The 21,678-nt window shown below is 35.0% G+C and overlaps 1 protein-coding gene across 1 annotated transcript in view; it reads left to right on the forward strand.

The window, feature by feature from the left end:
• LOC123562012 (uncharacterized) overlaps positions 1-21,678 on the forward strand; it is a 36,335-nt gene that overhangs the window by 5,776 nt on the left and 8,881 nt on the right. The window contains exons 2-8 of the mRNA XM_053524730.1: positions 7,591-7,799; positions 8,412-8,499; positions 9,510-9,702; positions 18,312-18,463; positions 19,057-19,197; positions 19,618-19,761; positions 21,026-21,256. Of these exons, the coding sequence (XP_053380705.1) occupies positions 7,591-7,799; positions 8,412-8,499; positions 9,510-9,702; positions 18,312-18,463; positions 19,057-19,197; positions 19,618-19,761; positions 21,026-21,256 (1,158 nt within the window). The remainder of the gene's footprint in view (positions 1-7,590; positions 7,800-8,411; positions 8,500-9,509; positions 9,703-18,311; positions 18,464-19,056; positions 19,198-19,617; positions 19,762-21,025; positions 21,257-21,678) is intronic.

Raw genomic sequence — 21,678 nt, forward strand, 5'->3', positions numbered from 1 at the left:
CGAATACGAAAACCAAATTCAGTCTAAATGTGACACAAATATGGAATCTGTATACTCTGCATATCTTGCATAAACGGGGAAAAACCTGGCCCGTATATCAAAAACTACAGATTCGTATATCCCCGTATATCAGATGCAAATACATTCCGTATATGACACAAGTACGGGATCCGTATATTGCGTATACCATGCATATACGGGACTAGTCCGTAGCCCGTATAATAAAAAATACAGTTTCGTATTTTCCCCGTATATGACACAAGTACGGGATCCGTATATTGCGTATACCATGCATATACGGGACTAGTCCGTAGCACGTATATCAAAAAGTACAGTTTCGTATATGTCCCGTATATGACAAAAGTACGGGATCCGTATACTTAGTATATCATGCGTATACGGAAAAAAACCGAAGCCCGTATACTAGAAAATACAAGTCCGTATATGCCCCGTATATTAGATGCAATCACAGTCCGTATATGACAAAAATACGGGATCCGTATACTACGTATATCATGCGTATACGGAAAAACTCCGAAGCCCGTATATTAGAAAATACAAGTCCGTATATGCCCCGTATATCAGATGCAATCACAGTCCGTATATGACAAAAATACGGGATCCGTATACTACGTATATTCGGAATATACAGGCTCGTATACGTGTTCCGTATATTCTAAAATACGGAAAGTATACGGGAAAAAAAGTCTCAAGGCCCTTCGAATACATGAAAATGAAACTTATGTTAAAGCAGGACACGAATAAACACCATTTCTAGGGATTTTTTTAGAAAGTTCGTATATTGCATATATACGGGAAATATACATTTATGTATATTCGGCGTATACGGGATCCCGTATATGCATGACAAATATACGGACTTCCCGTATACTAGATGTTCCGAATACGGGATCGTATATTAGGTCCGTATATTTGTAATATACATCCCGTATACGCCCGTATTTTCGAAATATACGGGACCGTACACTCCCGTATATTGACCCTTTTTTCGCAGTGAGTTGGTTATCGGACTTGGCCGAGATATTATGCCCATAAACATTGTCAGCATGTTTGGTGAAGATCGGATGAAAACTATCAAACTTAGAGATCAGACAAGGCTAAATTCGCTGTTTTTAGGGTAATTCAAGAGCCATAATCCAAGACTGCCTGGGGCGATTTTGGTGGTTATAGAACTTGCCCGAGATAATATGCCCTCAAATATTGCCAGCAAGTTTGGTGAAGATCAAATGAAAACTGCTCGACTTAGAGAGCGGACATGTTTTGGACGCCGAATGCCCGCCCGCCACGGGTGTTCACACAATATGCCCCACTCTTTTAGAGACGGGCGTAAAAAGGAACATAATTAATAAAAAAAATTGTGTGTCAGAGTTATTGACCTTGTGTTATATGATGTGAATGATGATGATGTGGAACAACTGGTTTGAACCAAATCCATTTAGTAATGACAGGTAGAGTGAAAGTGTAAGGAAACTTACTCCTGATATTCTAAGTGAACAGTTGAGAGATAGTAGGAGGAAGTTATTCATTAAATAGTGGGGCAAAAGTTATGGGCCCTTGTGTCATAGGATGAGGGTGATAGTGAGGGATGAGGAATAAATATTTTAAGTTGGAAGCAAATCTATCATGTAATAACAACTGAGATAAACTGAATCCAATGGTAGAATGTTTCAAAATTTAGGAACTATGAAAGTTAAATATTTTTAACACAAACCTTTGATCTGCAGTGTTTGATACTTAGTCAGCAAATTTTCTATTAGAACCCCCTATAAGCTATAAATGGTACTGTCTTTATTTAAAGATGGAGTAGTCCATTTTACAAATTTAGCAGGTTAAGGGTTAACAAAATAAATGCAAAAAATGTGTTTTAGAACATCCTATTTGCAGTAACCAAAATCTACAAACAAAGTACATTTTATATACTGACAGCATGCTGTTGTCAGTCTGTTTGTCAATATTTTAGAGCATTGGTTGTAAGTATCACCTATTATCAAATAGTGATAACCCTGCTTTTATTGAATAAAGCGACTCCCAGGTTAATTATTTAAAATAAAATGTTTTACTTATTTGTTACAGGATATTACAGATCGATTGAATATTCAACAATGATCATAGACCATGCAAAGTTTGAATCTGACTTGCACTTTTGAATTTAGGAGAATCTGTGGAGGAGGGTGAATTCTGAGACCTTTAATAATACATGATATTGCTGACACAGTGTGTCAGTCATCAAAGAAATGTCATAACAACACAGTTGGTCAACAATGATTTAAATCCTGTCACATTCTTCCAGTGGAGAAATATCTTATCACAATATTTTAAACTTTTGAAGAAAGTAACCAAGTATTACCACTTTATCATGTCTGCAGAAACACCTGGATTGTTAGTCTTAAAAGTGACAGTCCAGTTAACTTACTAAAATCTACTCCCCCTTGCCAAACGAATATTATTGACATGGAATGACACAAGCCTGACAATGGTACCTGTATGAACTCATAAGAGAATAGTATTTGTCTGAAAAGTCAAAGGATTCTGTTCGTCCCAAACCACTTGAACTGAAATTGGATTGACGAGAATTTTTCTGAGAACTGAAAAAAGGAAGTGAATATAAAAGACAGTAATTGTTGTTGAATTAAAACGTTTTAATAAACAACACTTTAGCCTGTTTTGCTGTTCATATAGATGTGTTTAGCTGTTAAGGTTAAGCATCAAGTAAAGGTTGTAGTTTCAGTTACCTACATTAAAGTATTGGCTGGAAATAAATATTTACTTTTCACCAGAGCTTGTAGCAGTGTAAACTTCATCAAAAGTTAAGCTGTTGTGTTAATTATTAAAGTATTTTTAGAAAAAGGAATTTAGTATGTATGTTGCCATGGTAACATAATTCAAATTATATTTCATTGAAATTATGGATTTGTATTTCAATAAGGGATCTACAGTATATAATGTAATGATAAAAATGATAAAAGAATGTTCACTTTCTTCAGTATTGTCAGTTATAACTAGCCAGTGAAAAAACAGATTATGAGGAAAGGGATGACTGACATGTTTATTCTTACGATAACTACTTTTGTTACAAAACATGACTGTTTTAAAGTTTTTATGTGAAATTTTCAGATTTCTTTCCTGAATACTTCTACTTTCAAATATTTAACTTATTAGAAATACTTTTTTTTAAAATAAGCTCTTGTATTTTTAAGTATTATTGTAGGAAAAGGGAATTTAAAACATATGCCGCCATGGTAACACAATTTTCTTAGAAAATGTGGAATTTTTTTTAATTAGCTGTACTTTCTAGTATTCTAGATAAGCATAAACAATAAAAAATAAATAGTAATATATGTTTCATTTATTTCAAAATAGTTATTTATTACCAGCAGGTTAAAGGCAAGTTATGAAGAAACAATGACACAGAAATGTCTTATTCTTATAGTTATTACTCATGTTACAAACACTGACATAAAACAAATTTTTTTAAATTTCTAACATGGAATTTTGAGATAATATTTTTGAATACATACCACTTTATAATATTCAAGTTATCTGAAACACTTTTCCAAATTTAGCTCGTTTTTAAAGTATTATTGTAGAAAACAGAATCAAATGCATATGTTGCCATGGTAACATAATTTAATAATGTTTTTATAGAAAATGTGAAGGACTTTAGCCAGCTAGATGTTTGCACTTTAAGTGAATATCTAAATATTCTTTGTAAAAGAAGATTCATTTATTTAGAAATAGCCAGTGATTACCAATAAGTGAAAACACAAACTGAAGAAACAACGACTGAAATAGTTTATTCTTGTGGTTATTTCCCGTGTTACGAAATCTGTCATAAAACCAAACATTTTATATCTTTTCACATAAAATTTTCAAATTTTACTTTTGAATACATAAACCTCTAAATATTCAACTTATAAGAAACATTACTTTAAATTAAGCTTTTATTTTTAAGTACTATTGTAGAAAAAGCAATTTATTGCATATGTTGCCATGGTAACGCAATTTGAATACTGTTTTCATAGAAAATATGAAAGATTTAAATTAGCTGTATTTTTCTGTTTTAAGTAAGCATCACAAAAATAAAATTTCATAGTAACAGAAGGTTCTTTTTTTCCAAGGTAGTCATTTATTACCAGCATGTAAAAGACAAGTTATGAAGAAACAATGACAAATCTATCTTATTCTTGTGGTTATTACCCATGTTACAAAAACTGTCATAAAACCAAACATTCTTAATATTTTCATGGGAAATTTTCAGTTTATGTTTGTAAATACATATGCCTTAAAATATTTTGCTTTTTAAAATCCTTATTACAAGCGAACATGTTTTTTTTTTTAAAGTTTTATCATAGAAAAGGGATTTTAATATATTTGTTGCCATGGTAACACAATTTTAGAAATAGTTTTATAGAAATTGTTGTAGATTTTAATTGATTATCCTTTTGTGAATTAAGAAGGGATCTTACTTATATCATGCAATTGTGACAAAAGATATATTTATTTCAGAATTGTTAGCCATTACCAGTATGTGAGAAATAAACTAGAAAGAAAGGATAACTGAAATGTACTGTTTTCATTTTTAATATCTATGTTACAAAATCTGTCATAAAATTGACAATTTTGAAGATTTTCATCTGAAATTTTCAGGATTTATTTCTGAATGAATATACTTTCTAAATATGCAAAAACCTGAAAATGTCAAAATTCCTCATCTGGACCCATTTTCTCAGTCATGATCACATATAACCTTTATAAATATGTTGCCCAAACAACCGAAACAAAGTAATGGAGTAAATACTTTTGGAAAAGAACTTTGATATTTCCAGAGAGAACATTGAAGTGTCAAATATCCCCCACCACACACACGCACACACACAGACACAAATAGTCACAGGGTGAGTAAAATGTGCAGCCTGATCGGGACTCGAAAACAAAGACAAATATCAAACAGGGAATGCCACGTACCAAAATCGCAGCCTCCCCAAAACGAAACCTACAGCACGCAGACGCGCACATCTCAAACACGCGCACACACACAAAGCCAACGAACCCGAGGCCTTAGAATACTGCACCAATGCTCTACGATCAGAGCTACCCGGCGACCCACACATTTTTATTCAAGTCCTATTCCGTGACAAAAACTTTCTATGAAGTATTTCCTACTTCCTCAGAATCAGTATTACCAGGAGTAATAGTAACAGGTCTTGGAGGTATAAATTCGAAATAAACCCAAAATGAAGTCCCTAAACACATTTGATGAATCTTTACGATAACTTGCTCATTTTGCAGAACAGCATGCAGAACAGCAAGTAGGCTTACTCACTTGGCTTATCTGAATGATTTATTTTATGATCTCATATTCTATAGTTGTTATCCCTCTACGGGACAGCGACAGTCCCGAAATATCCTATCATTTTAACTAAACAGCAGGATACATGTGGTCTAAATAGTGGAATATTCAGGGACCATCATTATAAGGCGAAAGAGTAAGGCCAAGGTATATGAAAATACCTATGTTCTGGATGAAACTGGTACTGTACTCATATTTTTTGAAAGACATTCATCATGAATATGAAGTGCCAGTCTGGGATTTGAACCATGAACCTAGGGATTGATAATCTGAATATCCCATCCCCAATAATCCCCCTCCCCTCACTACAGCTCCCAACATTCATAATTTGTTTAAAGATTGTGTGTAACAAATAAGCTGCAAGACAGAAACAGTTTTGTTCCAGGACGAGGAGGGTGCAGGTCAAAACGTACCCAAAACAAGGCCCCAAAGAAATGGCACTTCTCTAAAGCTAACTTGGTTGGGTTTTTTTCTCAGTCACTATTGACATTTTCATTCAGTAAATTAACAGTATATCTAGTCTACAGTATAGATGATGATTGATGAGGAACAAAAAGTAACACCAGAATTTTTTTAATCATTACATTTATTGTTTTAGGTGCTCCCTTGGCTGCTTCAAAAACCACTCAAAGCGGATAAGCCGCTTGTGGTGATAATTATATCACCACTGAATTCACTTATGCAGAACCAGGTTACATCACCTTGTGAGAAGGGGATTCCTCATGTTTCCTGAATACCAATGCAACAAAAGTAACTTTATTTGAACATGGAGCTGATAATGTGTAAGTTCCTCTTATCTACATAAGTTAACAACTTGGTGTTACTTTGGAACTTATAACTAAAATTTTCCAATTAAGTATGCATTTGTACATACAAAGTCTTCTGCTGTTCTTTACAGCCCAGGTCCTAGTGTATTTTTCAATGACAAGACAGTCGGAAGAGGGGTATTGAAACAAAGCTGAAATCTATAGCTTGACAGATCAGTTACAAATACAGTTAAAGTTGTGCAGAAGAACATCCGCATATAAAGACCACGTCTGTACATTTTATCATCCAAAGTCACCCTAAAAGTAAATTTTTCCCCTGTTGAAAGAAAATCTTACAGCATATACCATTTTTTGATTTCCCAAGAGTAGCCATTGGCAAGTTTTATTGTACATGTTTACCAGGCCTATAATTCTGGCAAAACTGACATATATTATGGATTCCGAAAAGGGTAAAAACTGATTAAGCTTTCAATAACACAAGGTTTAAAATTTTGTAATGTTATATTGGAGAAGACAGCATTTCATAACAATTGTATCGATAATGTAATGTTTATTATTGTTATAAGTTATTAATATATGAAATTACATATTCAACAAGATTAAATGAAACCATTTAGCAGTATAAATTATTAATATATGAAGTTACATAATACAATGTCAACAACATTATATGAAACATTTTAGCAGCTGAAATTATTAACCCTTATCATGCTGGACACGACTGATTCTGCCTTTGCGGCCAGTGTAGATTATGATCAGCCTGCACATTCTTGCAGTCTGATCATGATCTACACTGTTCGCCATTAAGTCAGTATTTTTTTTTTTTGGTAAAAACCCCTTTTAACAGTTAATGGTACTCTCTAAATTGAAAGATGGACAAGTTCATTATAGAAATTTAGCAGGGTAAAACTTAATATATGAAGTTACATATTACAGTTAAAGGTACAAATTACAGTTAATATATGAAGTTACATAATACAATGTCAGCAACATTACATGAAACATTTTAGCAGCTGAAATTATTAACCCTTATCATGCTGGACACGACTGATACTGCCTTTGCGGCCAGTGTAGATTATGATCAGCCTGCACATCTGTGCAGTCTGATCATGATCTGCACTGTTTGCCATTATGTCAGTATTTTTTTGGTAAAAAACCCTTTTAACAGTTAATGGTACTCTGTAAATTGAAAGATGGACAAGTTCATTATAGAATTTTAGCAGGGTAAGGGTTAATATATGAAGTTACATATCAGTGTCAACATTACATGAAAAGTTAGCAGCATAAAATAAATTTTTACTTTTGATCAGAACTATCAAGATCAATGATATTATTCAACGTAACAGTCATCTGAGAGCTTAAAACAAAACTATGGTCCATTATGCTGTGGAAACAGAAACACTAATTACACCTACACTGATGTCATATAGAAAATGTTCTTACATATTTCAGGTCCAGTCAGAGTCTGGTTCAGAAGATGAAACTGTACCTTTTATTTCCAATGCAAGTCTTCAAGATGTCAGACAGGGAAAATTTAAAATTATTTACATGCACCCTGAAACTGTTTTTAACAAGGAAGTGGGAAGAATGATGAGGAACTCCAGATTTAGATATCTTGTTTGCTGCACTGTGGTAGATGAAGTACATATGATTTCAGAATGGTAAATTGATATTACAGTTTTTAGCTTGACCAACTGAAAAATATGTAACAATTCATCATCTGAACTTGGTTAATTTTATGTGTCATTAACCACTTTGATTGAATCTACTTATCCTAGTATTTTTTTTTATATAAGCAGGTATTTCAAACAATAATGGGAATCAAATGGAACTTTACATACTTATCCACTGTGATGATCTGACATACACTATATAGGTATTATAACAATAGTTTATCATTACAAAATTATGCCTCATTTTCCACTTCTGTATTTATTCAGAGACTACGGTGTTGAATAGTTGAGAATGACTGTTCTCTGACAGCTCTTTTTTAAAATTTGTTTTAGTGACCATTTTTTACTTATCAAAGTTATTCAATAGAACATGTATATATCACATTGCATTAGTAACTTGTTTCAAATTTGTTTCTCAATATTTAAAATTCGAGTGTGAACAGTACATGTCAGGAAGCTCAGATGGTAAGAGCACCCCAGACATGGTGACAATGTTATGGGGAGGTCTCGGGTTCGATTCCCGACCTGACAATAATGCTCACATTAACAACCTTTATTTTTATTGCAATTGAGTTATTGAATTATATTTGTTCATCACAGGGGAACCGAGTTCAGGAAATGCTTCGAGCCTCTTGGCGAGCTGACATGTCTGTTCCCTAATATTCCACAGTTGGCACTTACAGCAAAAGTAAGTCTAAATGCAGTAAGCTCCCTTATGGAAACTCTACAAATGAGGAATACCACCAGGGTTCTGGCTAATCCAGACAGGCCGAATATATATATCGAGAAAAAGGAAAGATTGTCCAACATTCACAAATAGAAACGTATGATGCCAGTATGTCTGACATTACCCAGGAAATAAAAGAGAAAAAGAGTGATTTCCCCGTTACAATAATGTACTGTGATAACTTAGAATCAATTGTACTGATAATGGGGTTAGTATAAATACTTTTCCAATTTAGATTGTCTTTAAAAAAAAGTGTTTCCCATTTTTGACTTCGGATATTAGTAATTATTTTCGCCCTCACTTGTAATTGGTAGAAAAGTTTATTTACTTGAGTATCCTGTTTTATTTTTGAAACCAAATATTCTTGCTGTACTATTGTGTTTATGTCTTCATGTTTTAATCTCAGTTTCCATTTGGCTTTTACTCCCCCTATTATTTTATGATATAACATAAAATCACATTCTGATATATCGTAAAGATTTTTAACGAAATCGAAGGAATAGAACTTTTTAAATCTGTAGTCGTAAATGTCTTTTAAGAATAATATCCCTTTGTCAAATCATTTTCTGTAAAAGAAAACATTTCCTCTTTTATCTTTCAAGTGGTGATTATACCATAGTAGTTGATGTGAAATGATCTCATTATTTGTATTATAACTTATCGAGCACCAAGCATTCAACATTTCTTTAAGAAATTTGTATTTTATGTTCATATTTTGTATATCCTTCGAATGGCAATTAAATTTGAAAAAGAATGTACCTCCTAAATTTTGAAGTTCATGTTTATATAGTATTTTCCATTGTGCATTATTTTCTTGGAGTAGTCTTTTAACCCAGCCAGCTTTTAAGGAAATTATAAAGGAATCTAAATCTATCATTTTGAGACCTCCATTTTCATAATCTTGTATATTATATTTCTCGCTATTTTTTCTCGTTAAGCGTCCCACAGGAACTGTACTTTATACACCTCAGATGATGCAGCAGCTTGTTGCACCACCTGAACTACTCAATGATCTTGTTTGTCTCTATGCAGATACAAGTTCTGATGGTTGTATCTGCTCTAACAATGAGCAACCATGTACACAAGCATGTGAATGTAAGGGATGTGTAGAAGAAGAAACAGAAATTTGCCAAAATTTGTTTACAATGTTAGCAAGTATTGACAGTAATAGCAGCTTGGATTAGAAAATGCTAAGTGTTTAAATGTCGAAGTTGCAGTAATGTTTTATGATGTCTGCAGTAAAGATGTAGTTTTATTCAATAACTAATTTTGTCAAATTAAGAAAAATTAGATATTTTGAACAATGTCATATAATTATTGTTATTTTGGTTTATCTGAACTATTTAAATAAGATAATGTATCACATTTATAAATTTTAAGTTTATATGAATGTTGCCAAAATATGGAAACTGAAGCAGTATTATAAAATATGATAAATACATGTAAAGTGTATGGGAAGATCCTTCTTTGAAATCTGATTTGGCACATAATGCATGGACTAAGTGAATTTGGTAATGTTTTGTTCATTTAATGTTAAACAAAAGTAAGCAGACGGTTTCAAAACAGAGCACAAAATCAACACTATAATTGAAATATCTCTTAATATACACGTTTTATAACTACATGTAGCTTTAGTTGATGATTTATATTCCAGATATAAATCAGGAGAAAAAGAATATTTTATTTTATAAAATTATTTTGCACATTTCTAAAACAGTCAAGCAACGGAACTTTGGAATAATGTTTTCTTTTCTGGTCATTTTTAGACAACTCTGAGTCCATTTATCAGGTAAAAATTTTGACCTTTGACCGTTGGGTCTCAAAATGCATGAATTACTTATCACTGTGCAAATGCTAAACATACATTAGTAAAAGAAACTGACTACATTCCATCATGATTAATGTAATAAAATTTTATTCTTGCCAATATATTTGAACATCTTTTTTTGGACTTTGATATTTAACTAATAACAAAAGATGCCTTTAATATATAGTTTTACTGTAAAACATCAATGATTGTCATGATTTATAAATAAAATAATATCTAAACCACTATACGAATTCATTCAAGAGGATTTGTATATTTTAGTTTTCAGAACTATAAATTTGTTATATTTAATGTGTAAAGTACGATTTTTTGTGTGAATTTGACCTTTTCTACCTATTTTTTTACCTTTAAATATGACAATTAAAATGTTTTACAAGAAATCAATGATTTGCTGTATCATTGCTACAATATCATTTATTCAAATGTTTTATTTCATGATTTGTGAATAAAAGAAACCGTGTTTTATCAAAAATGCCTATCTTTTATTTTGTGGCGGCCATCTTGGATTTCTCAGCTCGCCACCATTTATGCCAAATTATGCCGGCAGTTTTGAAATGTACAGAGTATTACAAACATTTTGGTATATAACATATCTTGTTAAAAATTGGGTCCAGGTTACCCCTAAAAATAGTGGACTTTCTTGGCCAAAGTCACCCTACCACTAACATAGTAAAAAAGTTCCCTTTTGTTGACATTACCTTGCCGAACGTTGGATTTGTCCAAGGTGATAACATATAACAAAACATGTCTTCATCATTAAGACCTGCAGTTCGTTTCTTGAAACTAACCAGCTTCTTATAAAACAACTTAAAGCAACAGACCTTTGCCTTAACTGAGCCAAAATCTTGAAGAAACGTAAATGAAGCAAAACATGGTTTATAAAAGGCAGGTTCTGCTTGAAATTAAACTACTATTGTTTATTCACACAGAAAGATCTTAAATAAATCAAGCCTTGTAAAGACCAAGATAATTAAAGAATGTGGATCAATATCCAAAACACATGTAACACGCTCTTCTGGCCTTTTATTCGTTTTTTGTTTTTTTGGAGTGGGGGGGGGGGGGGGGGGGCAGGTTAACGCCGTTTTTTCAACAGTATTTCAGTCATGTAACGACGGGCAGTTAACCTAACCAATATTCCTGGATTCTGTACCAGTACAAACCTGTTCTCCGCAAGTAACGGCCAACTTCCCCACATGAATTATCAGAGGTGGAGGACGAATGATTTCAGACACAATGTCTTTTATCAAATCGTCATGGAGAACATATACGCTCCACCCGGGGATCGAACTCGCGACCCCGCGATCCGTAGACCAACGCTCTCCCTACTGAGCTAAGCTCTTTATATGAAAAGCCATCCATATTACTATTTATATTATTCTAGTTTTCTTTAAACAAAGTTTTGCCTCTCTCCAGCAGCCAATTGAATAAACAATGATTGAAATACACCACGGTCAAACTTTAATCGCGGTATATATCGTGGTAAGTAACCACTGAGTGTTTTCTCTTATATAAACTAGTTTAACCGCGCGGTAAACTAACCACGTAAAATATCAGTTTAGCCGCAGTAAATTTTCCGATAATGCACTGCAAGCATGATTTAATTTTCGCGGACAAATGTCGGACGACTCTGTTAATCAATAAAAATGGCCGTCGTTCACACAACAAAGAGCAAAGATACGAGATAGATGTATTATCAGTTTATGCAAACAAGGAAGAGTGTCCAACGCAGCCTCCCCAAATGCGCACACGATCAACACACACACGCGCGCGCGCGCGCGCACAAACACACAGAGCAAACAAAACAAATGAAGGAACACAGTGGGGCATCGCCTTGGAACGGTCAGTGGCAAAACCATCACTGGGGAGCTCAAACCGGATTATGGTGCACCTGATGAATAAAGTCTGGCAAGTAGATCCCTCGGAATCACCAAGAACAAAGCAAACAGTGAAACATTGCAGACTCGGTTTGATTGCGTCTGTTCACGAGCAGTAATGGAAAATGCAACATTGCCCAAGCCCCTCTAGCACCGGCTTAAGCAGTATTCAACCTTCAAATGTAAATGAATTGAAATCAATGATGCGGGACCAGAAAATATAACAACACTGAGATGAAATCGGGGCGACTTTTTACGGCCGCCACACAGCACGTAACACCCGCTGTTGTGAAGTAAATAAAATCTGGAAAGTAGATCCCTCGAAAACTCATCTCAGCATCCTGCGAGTAAAACACACAAACAGCACCAGGGGCGGTTCAACGACAGGCTAAGTTGGGGAAGAAAGCAGTCGCTAAGATAAATGCTTGTGGCCGTGAAATAAGTAAAGGAAAAGCGGAGGAATATGGTTTGTTTATTGTCTTTTTACCATTTTACCAAATAATATTTGTAACTTTGTCCCGAGCTGGATTCAAATCCGGGATCTCGAGTTATATTCTAACACGTCGCCGATAGGCTGGGGAATATAAGTGCCATATTATACCTCTACTACATATTTGCTGAGCCGCAAACAAGTTATTTTTTTTTTCACCACAAAGGAATGTTGAATAATTTGGTATTATAGCAAGTGGTCATCATATAAAAATATCTCTTTTATTGATTACAGTCTTAGTTTTAACTTTTGTAAAAAAAAGTGAAATGTTCCTGAAATTCTGGTTAAGATGGCAGTGACGTATCAGCAGACAGGACAAGTATGAGGAAGACTGAAGGAGGCCCGACACGGATCTAAGACTGTGGGGAGTCTGTTCGAAAGTTCAGCATCTGTTCACGGTGGTTAGCCGAAGACTGCAAGAATAGCTTTTATGCAATATAATCTGAAAAGTAGTTTTTATTTTTTTGTTGGGTTTAACGTCGCACCGACACAATTTTAGGTCATATGGCGACTTTCCAGCTTTAATGGTGGAGGAAGACCCCAGGTGCCCCTCCGTGCACTATTTCATCACGAGCGGGCACCTGGGTAGAACCACAGACCTTCCGCAAGCCAGCTGGATGGCTTCCTCACGTGAAGAATTCTACGCCCCAAATGAGGTTTCGAACCCACATCGATGAGGGGCAAATGGTTTGAAGTCAACGACTCTAACCACTCGGCCACGGAGGCCCCCTGAAAAGTAGACAAGCCTTTTTGTTTCTATTAAGTGTGTTAGAAATTCACCTTGCGGGGATTACTTTTATTTACAATGCGCCGTGTCTTTGTAACATGGTGGGGGTAAGAGTAAGGTAAGGTGCGCACCATAAATCAGTTTAAGCTCCCCAGTGGTGTTTTTGCCACTGACCGTTCCAAGGCGGTGCTCCACTGTGTCCCTTTTTTGTTCGTTTTCGGGTGAGTGAGTTGGGTTTTACAGCGAATCGACACAAAATGGTCATGTATCGCCGAGAAGAAGTTATACTGTAAACGCCAATTGTAAAGCATACCTGAAACCACCAATGCAAAAATGTAAAGCACATCTAAAATTATCCATGTAAAAATGCAAAGCACATTATGTAAAAATGTAAAGCATATCTAAAATAATTTATGTAAAAATGCAAAGCATATCTAAAATCAGACAGATTTTTTGATAAATTCCTATCTGCTTTAAAAACTATAAAATATTTCCAGCTGAAACTTTTTCAAATAACTATTTCAAAGATTGAACGTCATAAATGTAAAGCATATCTTAAATCAGTATATAAAAATGTATACACGTATGTGTTAATATATCAGCTGCAAACATAATAATATTGCAAAAAATGTTAATGAAAATATTAAATGGACAGATTTTTTGATAAAAACCTATCTGCTTTTATAACGATAAAATATTTCCAACTGAAACTTTTTTAAATAAATCTTTCAAAGATTGAACGTCATAATATGTACTGCGTTGTGGAACAAAGACCATACAGTAGTTAGCGGTGTTTGACATGGTACACATTCGGGTTGATCTTCCTTATTCAAAAGATAAGAATGAGTCAAACGGGAATGACCTATTCGACAGCAAGGACGATTAACTACCTCTGTTCCCTTGGTGCCATTTTTATTGAATGAAGCATTGTTCCATGACGATTGCCATTTAGATAAAATGTATTTGTTTATATTGGGCCTAAAATCGTTATGTAGTAATTTCAAATTAGATTGCGATAATGAAAGGGATTTCTTTGCTGCAGTATCAGCATCCTCGTTTACATGGATACCAACATGACTGGGAATCCAACAAAGTATGATAGACTTTTTTAAAGATAGTTCATGAACCCTGAAAGGATTTTCCATATTTCGGTTATGAATTGACTGTAAAACAGAAAGCGAGTTGGAAAAGATAATAAATTTTTCTTCACTATATTTCGATATAAAATTTAGGGCTAAATAGCTTTTGCATCGGCTGAAAATATTGTTGCATTATTTGGCAAACGTACTTTTGATTGATGAATGTGGCTGACAGCAGCACAGCCAACCTTTGATTCTTCTTGAACCGTCTGTATAAATTGCAAAATAGTCCTTAAACGCTACGTATTTACAAAAATTCCGTTGATCAGAAGACAGGTTTAAACAATTTCAAATACTGATTGGGGAGCCGAACGCACGGTTTTGTTGAGACTTTATAGGGCTTTAATTAGATCTAAGTTAGATTACGATCGTATTGTTTATGGTTCCGTAAATAAGATTTTCTTGCTAAACCATAAACAACAACCGTTATTAAGCTTAGATCTAATTAAAGCCCTATAAAGTCTGAATAAAAACATGCAATCGGCTCCCCAATCAGTATTTGAAATTACCTTTATAATATTAATGACTTCAGACATTTGACTTTCAAGTATTTCATATGTGGTATAAATGAAAGCTTTTTACCGAAGATAACACCAAGAAATTTTGCTTTGTCAACAACGGGTATTTTTGTACCATTTAGAAAAAGCTCAGACTCACAATGATGTTCCCGTAATTGTCAAAAGTGGACACACTGAGTTTTCGATTGGGAAAATTTAAAACCATTTTCCATGGCCCAAGTTTGAACTTTATTCAAACACTGTTGTAATTGGCGTTCAATCGTACGCATATTTTTTGAACGATAACATATAAAAAAAATCGTCAACATATAATGAACAGTCTGTCCCTGGTAACAAACATTTCACAATATTATTAATTTTGATGCTAAAAAGTGTAACAGATAGAATAGAACCTTGTGGAACTCCCTGTTCTTGCTCAAAAGTGTCAGAAAGGGTTGAACAAACACGTACTTTTAAAACTTCGACCAGATAAAAATTATGATATAAATGTTGGCAGACGACCTTTTACACCTATGTCGTTAAGATCATTCATAATACTATATTTCCATGAAGTGTCATAAGCTTTTTCTAAATCGAAAATGACAGACACTAGATGCTCATTTTTAACAAATGCATCACGAATAAAATTTTCCAGTCGAACAAGATGAACAGTTGTGCTGCGTTGTTTGCGAAAGCCGCTTTGAGTTCGTAATTTGTTCTTGTGATTCGAGATACCAAACTAGTCTAGAATTGATCATACGTTCTAGAGTTTTACATAAACAGCTGGTAATAGTTATCGCGGTCTTTAATTACTTGGGTTCGTGCGATCTTTTTTGGGTTTTTGTATGGGAGTAACGATAGCTTCTCTCCAGGAGTCCGGAAAATACCAGTTGTCCATGTAATACTTTAGATTTCAAGATTGTCTAATGATTCTTGTGGTAAGTGTTTTAAAATGTATTTGGTCTGGACCAGTTGCAGTATCATGACATTTGTCTAGAGAGTCAAGTAACTCTGATCGAAAAAGGTTTATTATAATCTTCCTCATTATTTGAATCAAAATTCAGATGTTTGTTTTCTTTAGTTAATCTTGTCCTCGTGTGTTTGCTTTGTATGCTTGTGTTTGAAGTGTGTACGTCTGCGTGTTGTTGGTTTCGTTTTGCGGAGGGTTTCTTTTTGGGACATGGCATTCCCTGTTTGATACATGTCCTTGTATTTTTTTTGCATTCTCTGCTTCCAATACAATAGCAATTTAAAGACATTTCTGCGAGAAGGTATATCAAAAACCGCTTTTTATGGGGATGTTGTTTACAAACTTCGTAAGATTTTGGGTCATGGCAATTTTCCAATTGTATTTAGTAGTCATTAAACGTTTTTTTTGAAAAGTGGTTATTTGAGACACACCGCATCTTTGGTGTTCAGCCCTTTTACTACTGTTTGCAGATCAAATTGCCCTTTCACCTTTTTTTTATTCGATAGACTTTTACCTTTACGTCACAAAGGCAGCGATGCTGAAGCTATTTTTGAATCTCGTCTATATAGGTAACTCTGCCTTTCCGATACGAGTAAAAATTTACTGAATGAACTTGTTTACATTGGCTGCATGACCGAGAAATGCTGATTTTAAATACTGTTGGAACGGGTGTTTAACCGGAATGTAACAGATGTACTAGATCTAAATTTCATTTAAAATTAAATGAATCTTGCAACAATGCACACTACATTCACCCTCTTATACATTACAGGCCTTTTTCTGCTTAAATTTTAGTACCTTTTGCTGCAGACTTTTCTTTTAAATAATGTATCTCGTGATTAGTTTTCACAATAATTATAAAACGCGACTGACTTGAGTTGTTGGATTCGCTCGGGCATAAGTTTGATTCCCGGAACCGCCCAGCAGGCCCGGGCCGAGTGGGTCCGTGCCCCCACTCCCCCCAAGTTGGCTGAGAAGTGATCTATACTCATCAAAGGCAAAGGAATAATTTTTTTTCCTGAAAATTTAGATCCAGAAACGCACAAAAAGGCCACCATTTCATCCCTGTATTCCAAAATTTTCCAGGAGAGTAACGTACCCCTAAATTGCCTCAAAATTTTGACCTAACAATGCACCAGAGGCCACCATTTTATTCCTGTATTTCAAACATTTCCCTCGAAAATGAAGAAGGTACACCTAAGAATATATGCACCTGAGGACACCATTTCATACCTGTATTTCAAACAAACATCCACGGGAAGACCCCCCCCCCACCCCCTGGAAACCCCTAACATGGGAAAAGGCACCCTTCTGATACCTTGCTATGCGCCTCGGCGGTGACGTCTTTGTACTAGACTGCTGCCATCCAGTCAAAAATTTCTGGATCCGGGCCTGCGCCCGTGCTTCTTTAGTTGAAAAAAGTCGGCAATTTCTTACGGAATATGCGAGTCTTAGTCCAACTAATTTGACGCGGTCCTAGGAAACAGTTAAGAGTTATTTTCTCCACTCGAAAGAAATTGTCAGCGCTAGATTTGGGTTTAAAGGCTGATTTTGTTACGAATATGAGATTAATTCAAATAAAACTTACATATATCAAAAGGTAGTCCAAATCACAGACGCTTGGTTAGAGGTTACTTAAACCTCTGAATGGTCAAAATCATGATGAAATATTCGACTAAGTATGCATATAGACCGAAAATGCCCAGAAAGTAACAAAATAATAGGTTTTACAGACAGTCCGCTGATCAGACTAGCTTAAATATACTAAAGATGACCAGGTGAAAATGTAAACAAAAAAATATCTCCCTCGATTTTCGATAAGTAAGTACATTTACCTGAGAGTTACTGGCTCCAGAAGATAGACAGAAAGTGTAGCTCTCCAAAGACACCGATACCAATACAAAACTTCCCACTGTTCTCAAGAAATCCGCAATGTTTTTATTTTATTTCACTTTTTCACGGCGGTGGCTGCTACGTTCGAATGGATTCCGGCTTCCCTTTCGACGCGGTATAGTTACACGCAGGCCGGGTACCACTACTTTGTACGCTCGACACGTACGATGGAAGATTATTGACACGTATGCCTCAGTACTATCGTCTAGTTTACTTTACCTTTAAATGCACTGACCGGTGTTTTCGATACGTTAAATTGTTTCAGTTGTGCAATATAGTGTGGTGGTGTTTTTTCAATTACGTCACATCCGTTGCTGTCGTATGCTTTGGGTAAGTTGTGTTTTTTTTTCTTAAGGAATTCACGGAGATATTATCCAAAATCCAAAGATGTTAAGTGCCAGCCAGGCACTATTCTATACACACGCTTCTTCTGGGCATAATATTGTGCTAACTGGTCAAGGTGGCAGTGGTAAATCATTTGTTTTGAATAACTTTGCACGTGACATGGTAAATCGTGGCAAGACAGTGTCAATCACTTGCAGCACTGGTATCGCTACGACAGTTCCCTGATGGACAAACTATACATCGTTGGTCAGGGTTCGGAGATGAAAGCATTTTAAAAGAACATATTTGCAAATTAATAAATAATGATGAAAAATACATTGAAACAAAACAAGGAATTCAAAATTGTGATATATTAATAATTGACGAATGTTCAATGGTAAGTCAAAAATTGTTTGAAACTGTCGATGCCATTTGTAGATCGGTGAGAAAAAGCGATAGGTATTTTGGGGGGTTACAGGTAATTCTCTCGGTGATTTCTATCAGCTGCCCCCAGTAAGTGACCAGTTATACGGGGATACTGGTAAATATTGTTTTGAATCCCCATACTTTTCAGAGGCTATCCCTCATCACATACAGCTGACAGAAATTTTCAGATAGTGTAATACGGATCTTATATCCTGCATTAATGAATTAGAAAGGGGAACACCGACAGAGATTTGGAAACTTTTGATAGAGAAATCCCTGAAAATCCTAACACAGTATATCTTTTTTCAAGAACTTTCAAAACAAATTTATTCAATTACGATAAATTACAGCAATTGCCAGGAAATAATCATGTATATGTTGCTACAGAGGAGGGTGACAGTTATTACTTGAACAGGTTCCAGGCCCCAAAGAGATTGGGGTTAAAGTTTGGGTGTCCTGTAATGTTAGTTGTAAACCTAAGTGAAACACTTGTAAATGGTTCAATCGGCCATGTCTGCCAACTTTCGTCCGATGAAATTATGGTGTCCTTTGATCAGTTAAATAAAACTTTTTCAATAAGTCGACATTTATTTACAAAAATAGATCCAAATTCTAGAAAAACGCTTGCAATTTCCACTTATTCTTGCTTTTGTCATAACAATACATAAATCACAAGGTATGACTCTACAATCCACAGTTGTGGATTGTGAAAATGCGAGCATACCAGGTCAGATTGGCGTTGCAATAGGCCGTGCAGTAAATGTAGATCAATTATAGGTAAAAACTTTCAAAAACACATGGTAAAAGAGCACCCTTTTCAAGTTAAAAATGTTTACAGATCAGAAAATGCAGTGTTTCGGTCAGGCTGTAGTTGCTGCAAACATGAATTTATTTCAGTTGCTGTTCAGCAGGATCTGTTCTCACCGTTGGATATTTCTTCTGAAAATGAGTCAGTAGACTCGTCTACAGACGAAATATCGGATGTTGAGTTTTTCAGTGAAAATTCTGATGATGATTACAACACTACTTTTAGTTCTGGTCAGTCTTTACCAACGGTTTGTCCGTTGCCGGAATACATTAAACCCTCTGAAATATTGAAGACTTGTCTCGCAGAATACAGCGGAACGCCCATTGAAGATTATGTTCAAAATTTTGTAATTAATATTAAAAGTGATACTGGTAAATTTAACGACTGGGTCACAGAAATATTTCTGCATTCCATATGCGAAGACAGTTTCACAAACACGGGGCTGTCAGAGCAAAAACATGTGACACAGTTTTGTAGCAATATAAACTTGTTTTTAAAAAGTTCTTCTTACTTCGAGTCTTACAATAAACTCATTTCAAATTACATAAGTGAATCCTCAGGAAATGAACAGTGTTTGCTAACTTCGGTAGTGTTTCATATTCAAAACGTTCTTTTAAAATACAAATCCGAAGCCACTGAAACTTCACAAATGAAAGAAAGGCCAGGAGTCGTACGTTATATTGCTGAATATTGTATTAGTAAATTAAAGTACAAATATCAAAAACAAGTCCGAAGCTCTCTATTTGAGAAGTCTAAGAAGAAGTTTTACAACAATGCATGTGTAAGGTTGAGTTGCTATCACAAACCGTAACCGCTTACAACGATCCGTTACACTGTTACAAAATTCATCTTACAAAGAGACTTTGCAGGAAACATCTAGGAAACAAAATATTAGAGAAGGACTCTCCAACGTAACTGGCGACACATACTTGTTTTTTGTTAACTTAAACAATGAGATCAGAAAACCTGAAACATTTAAGACTCTATATGAGTATGGAAAAAGCACAGCAAAGAAAATAAAATCTGAATATTACCAAAGTCAAACTTGTATTGTATCTGGGTTAAGTTGTTTTCTGTTCCACAATGTAATGTAATTAGTGCACCTGAAATCTAAGATGTTTTATACCAACCTGTCGATGCCAGTTTGTGCTTTGCAGAGCTTTATTGCGAAGTAGTTTCAAGATACATTATAGTTTCTGTATCTCATTTTAGGAAAGACTTCCTTCATCACTTCAAAATAGAGAAAACAAAGGCCCATAGGAAAAAAATACTGGAAAAAAAGATAAGAAATCTAATCAGAAAGTTTCCATAGAAGAAATAAGAAATGACAATTCCGATGGTAAAGATGTTTCGCACTTTAAATTAAAAGCCGGATGCGTTCAAGACTCAGAATACTTTTTTTGATAAATTTTACACAAAACGAAGCTACTTTGTGAACGTATGAAATACCGTTTCAGCCAAAACACACTAAACAATATTTAAATGATCAGTTGGTTTCTGTTATTAAACAGTGTGATTTCGTCCTTACACCAGTTGTTTTTTCTTCAAGTACAGAAGCATGTCAAATTGAGAAGAATACTCCTGTAACTTCAAGTCAGACTGAAAATTTTGATAAACAAAAACTGCAAGTGCGAGGCAAAGGAAAGTGGAAAGAATCTAAAAGCGGACAAGAAACAACTCAAAGCAAAAGGAAAAGAACACAACGGGATGATGATGTAGAAGAAAGCGATAATGTGTGTTTGGTATGTTCGGGTAGATTTGACGAAATTCCAGACTGGGTCCAATGCGATAGGTGTGATGTGGGTTCATGAAGTTGTGCTGGTATAACAACTAGCGAACAGTGGGAACTTATATCTAATGAAAATGAAAACTTTTTCTGTCCATTTTGTGAATGAATAAACTTAGTATGCAAAGTTATCATAATTGAGCCGCGCCATGAGCAACATAGTGCAATTGCGACCAGCATGGATCCAGACCATCCTTCGGATCCGAGCAGTCTGGTAAGGGTCCATGCTGTTCGCTTTCAAACCCTGTTTCAATTAGAGAAACCGTAAGCGAACAGCACGAATCCTGACCAGACTGCGTGGATGTGCAGGCTGGTCTAAATCCATGCTGGTCGCAAACGCATTATGTTGGTTTTCTCATGGCGTGGCTCAATAATGTT

This window comes from Mercenaria mercenaria, chromosome 2, assembly GCF_021730395.1.
Source record: "Mercenaria mercenaria strain notata chromosome 2, MADL_Memer_1, whole genome shotgun sequence".
NCBI classification, from domain to species: Eukaryota; Metazoa; Mollusca; class Bivalvia; order Venerida; family Veneridae; genus Mercenaria; species Mercenaria mercenaria.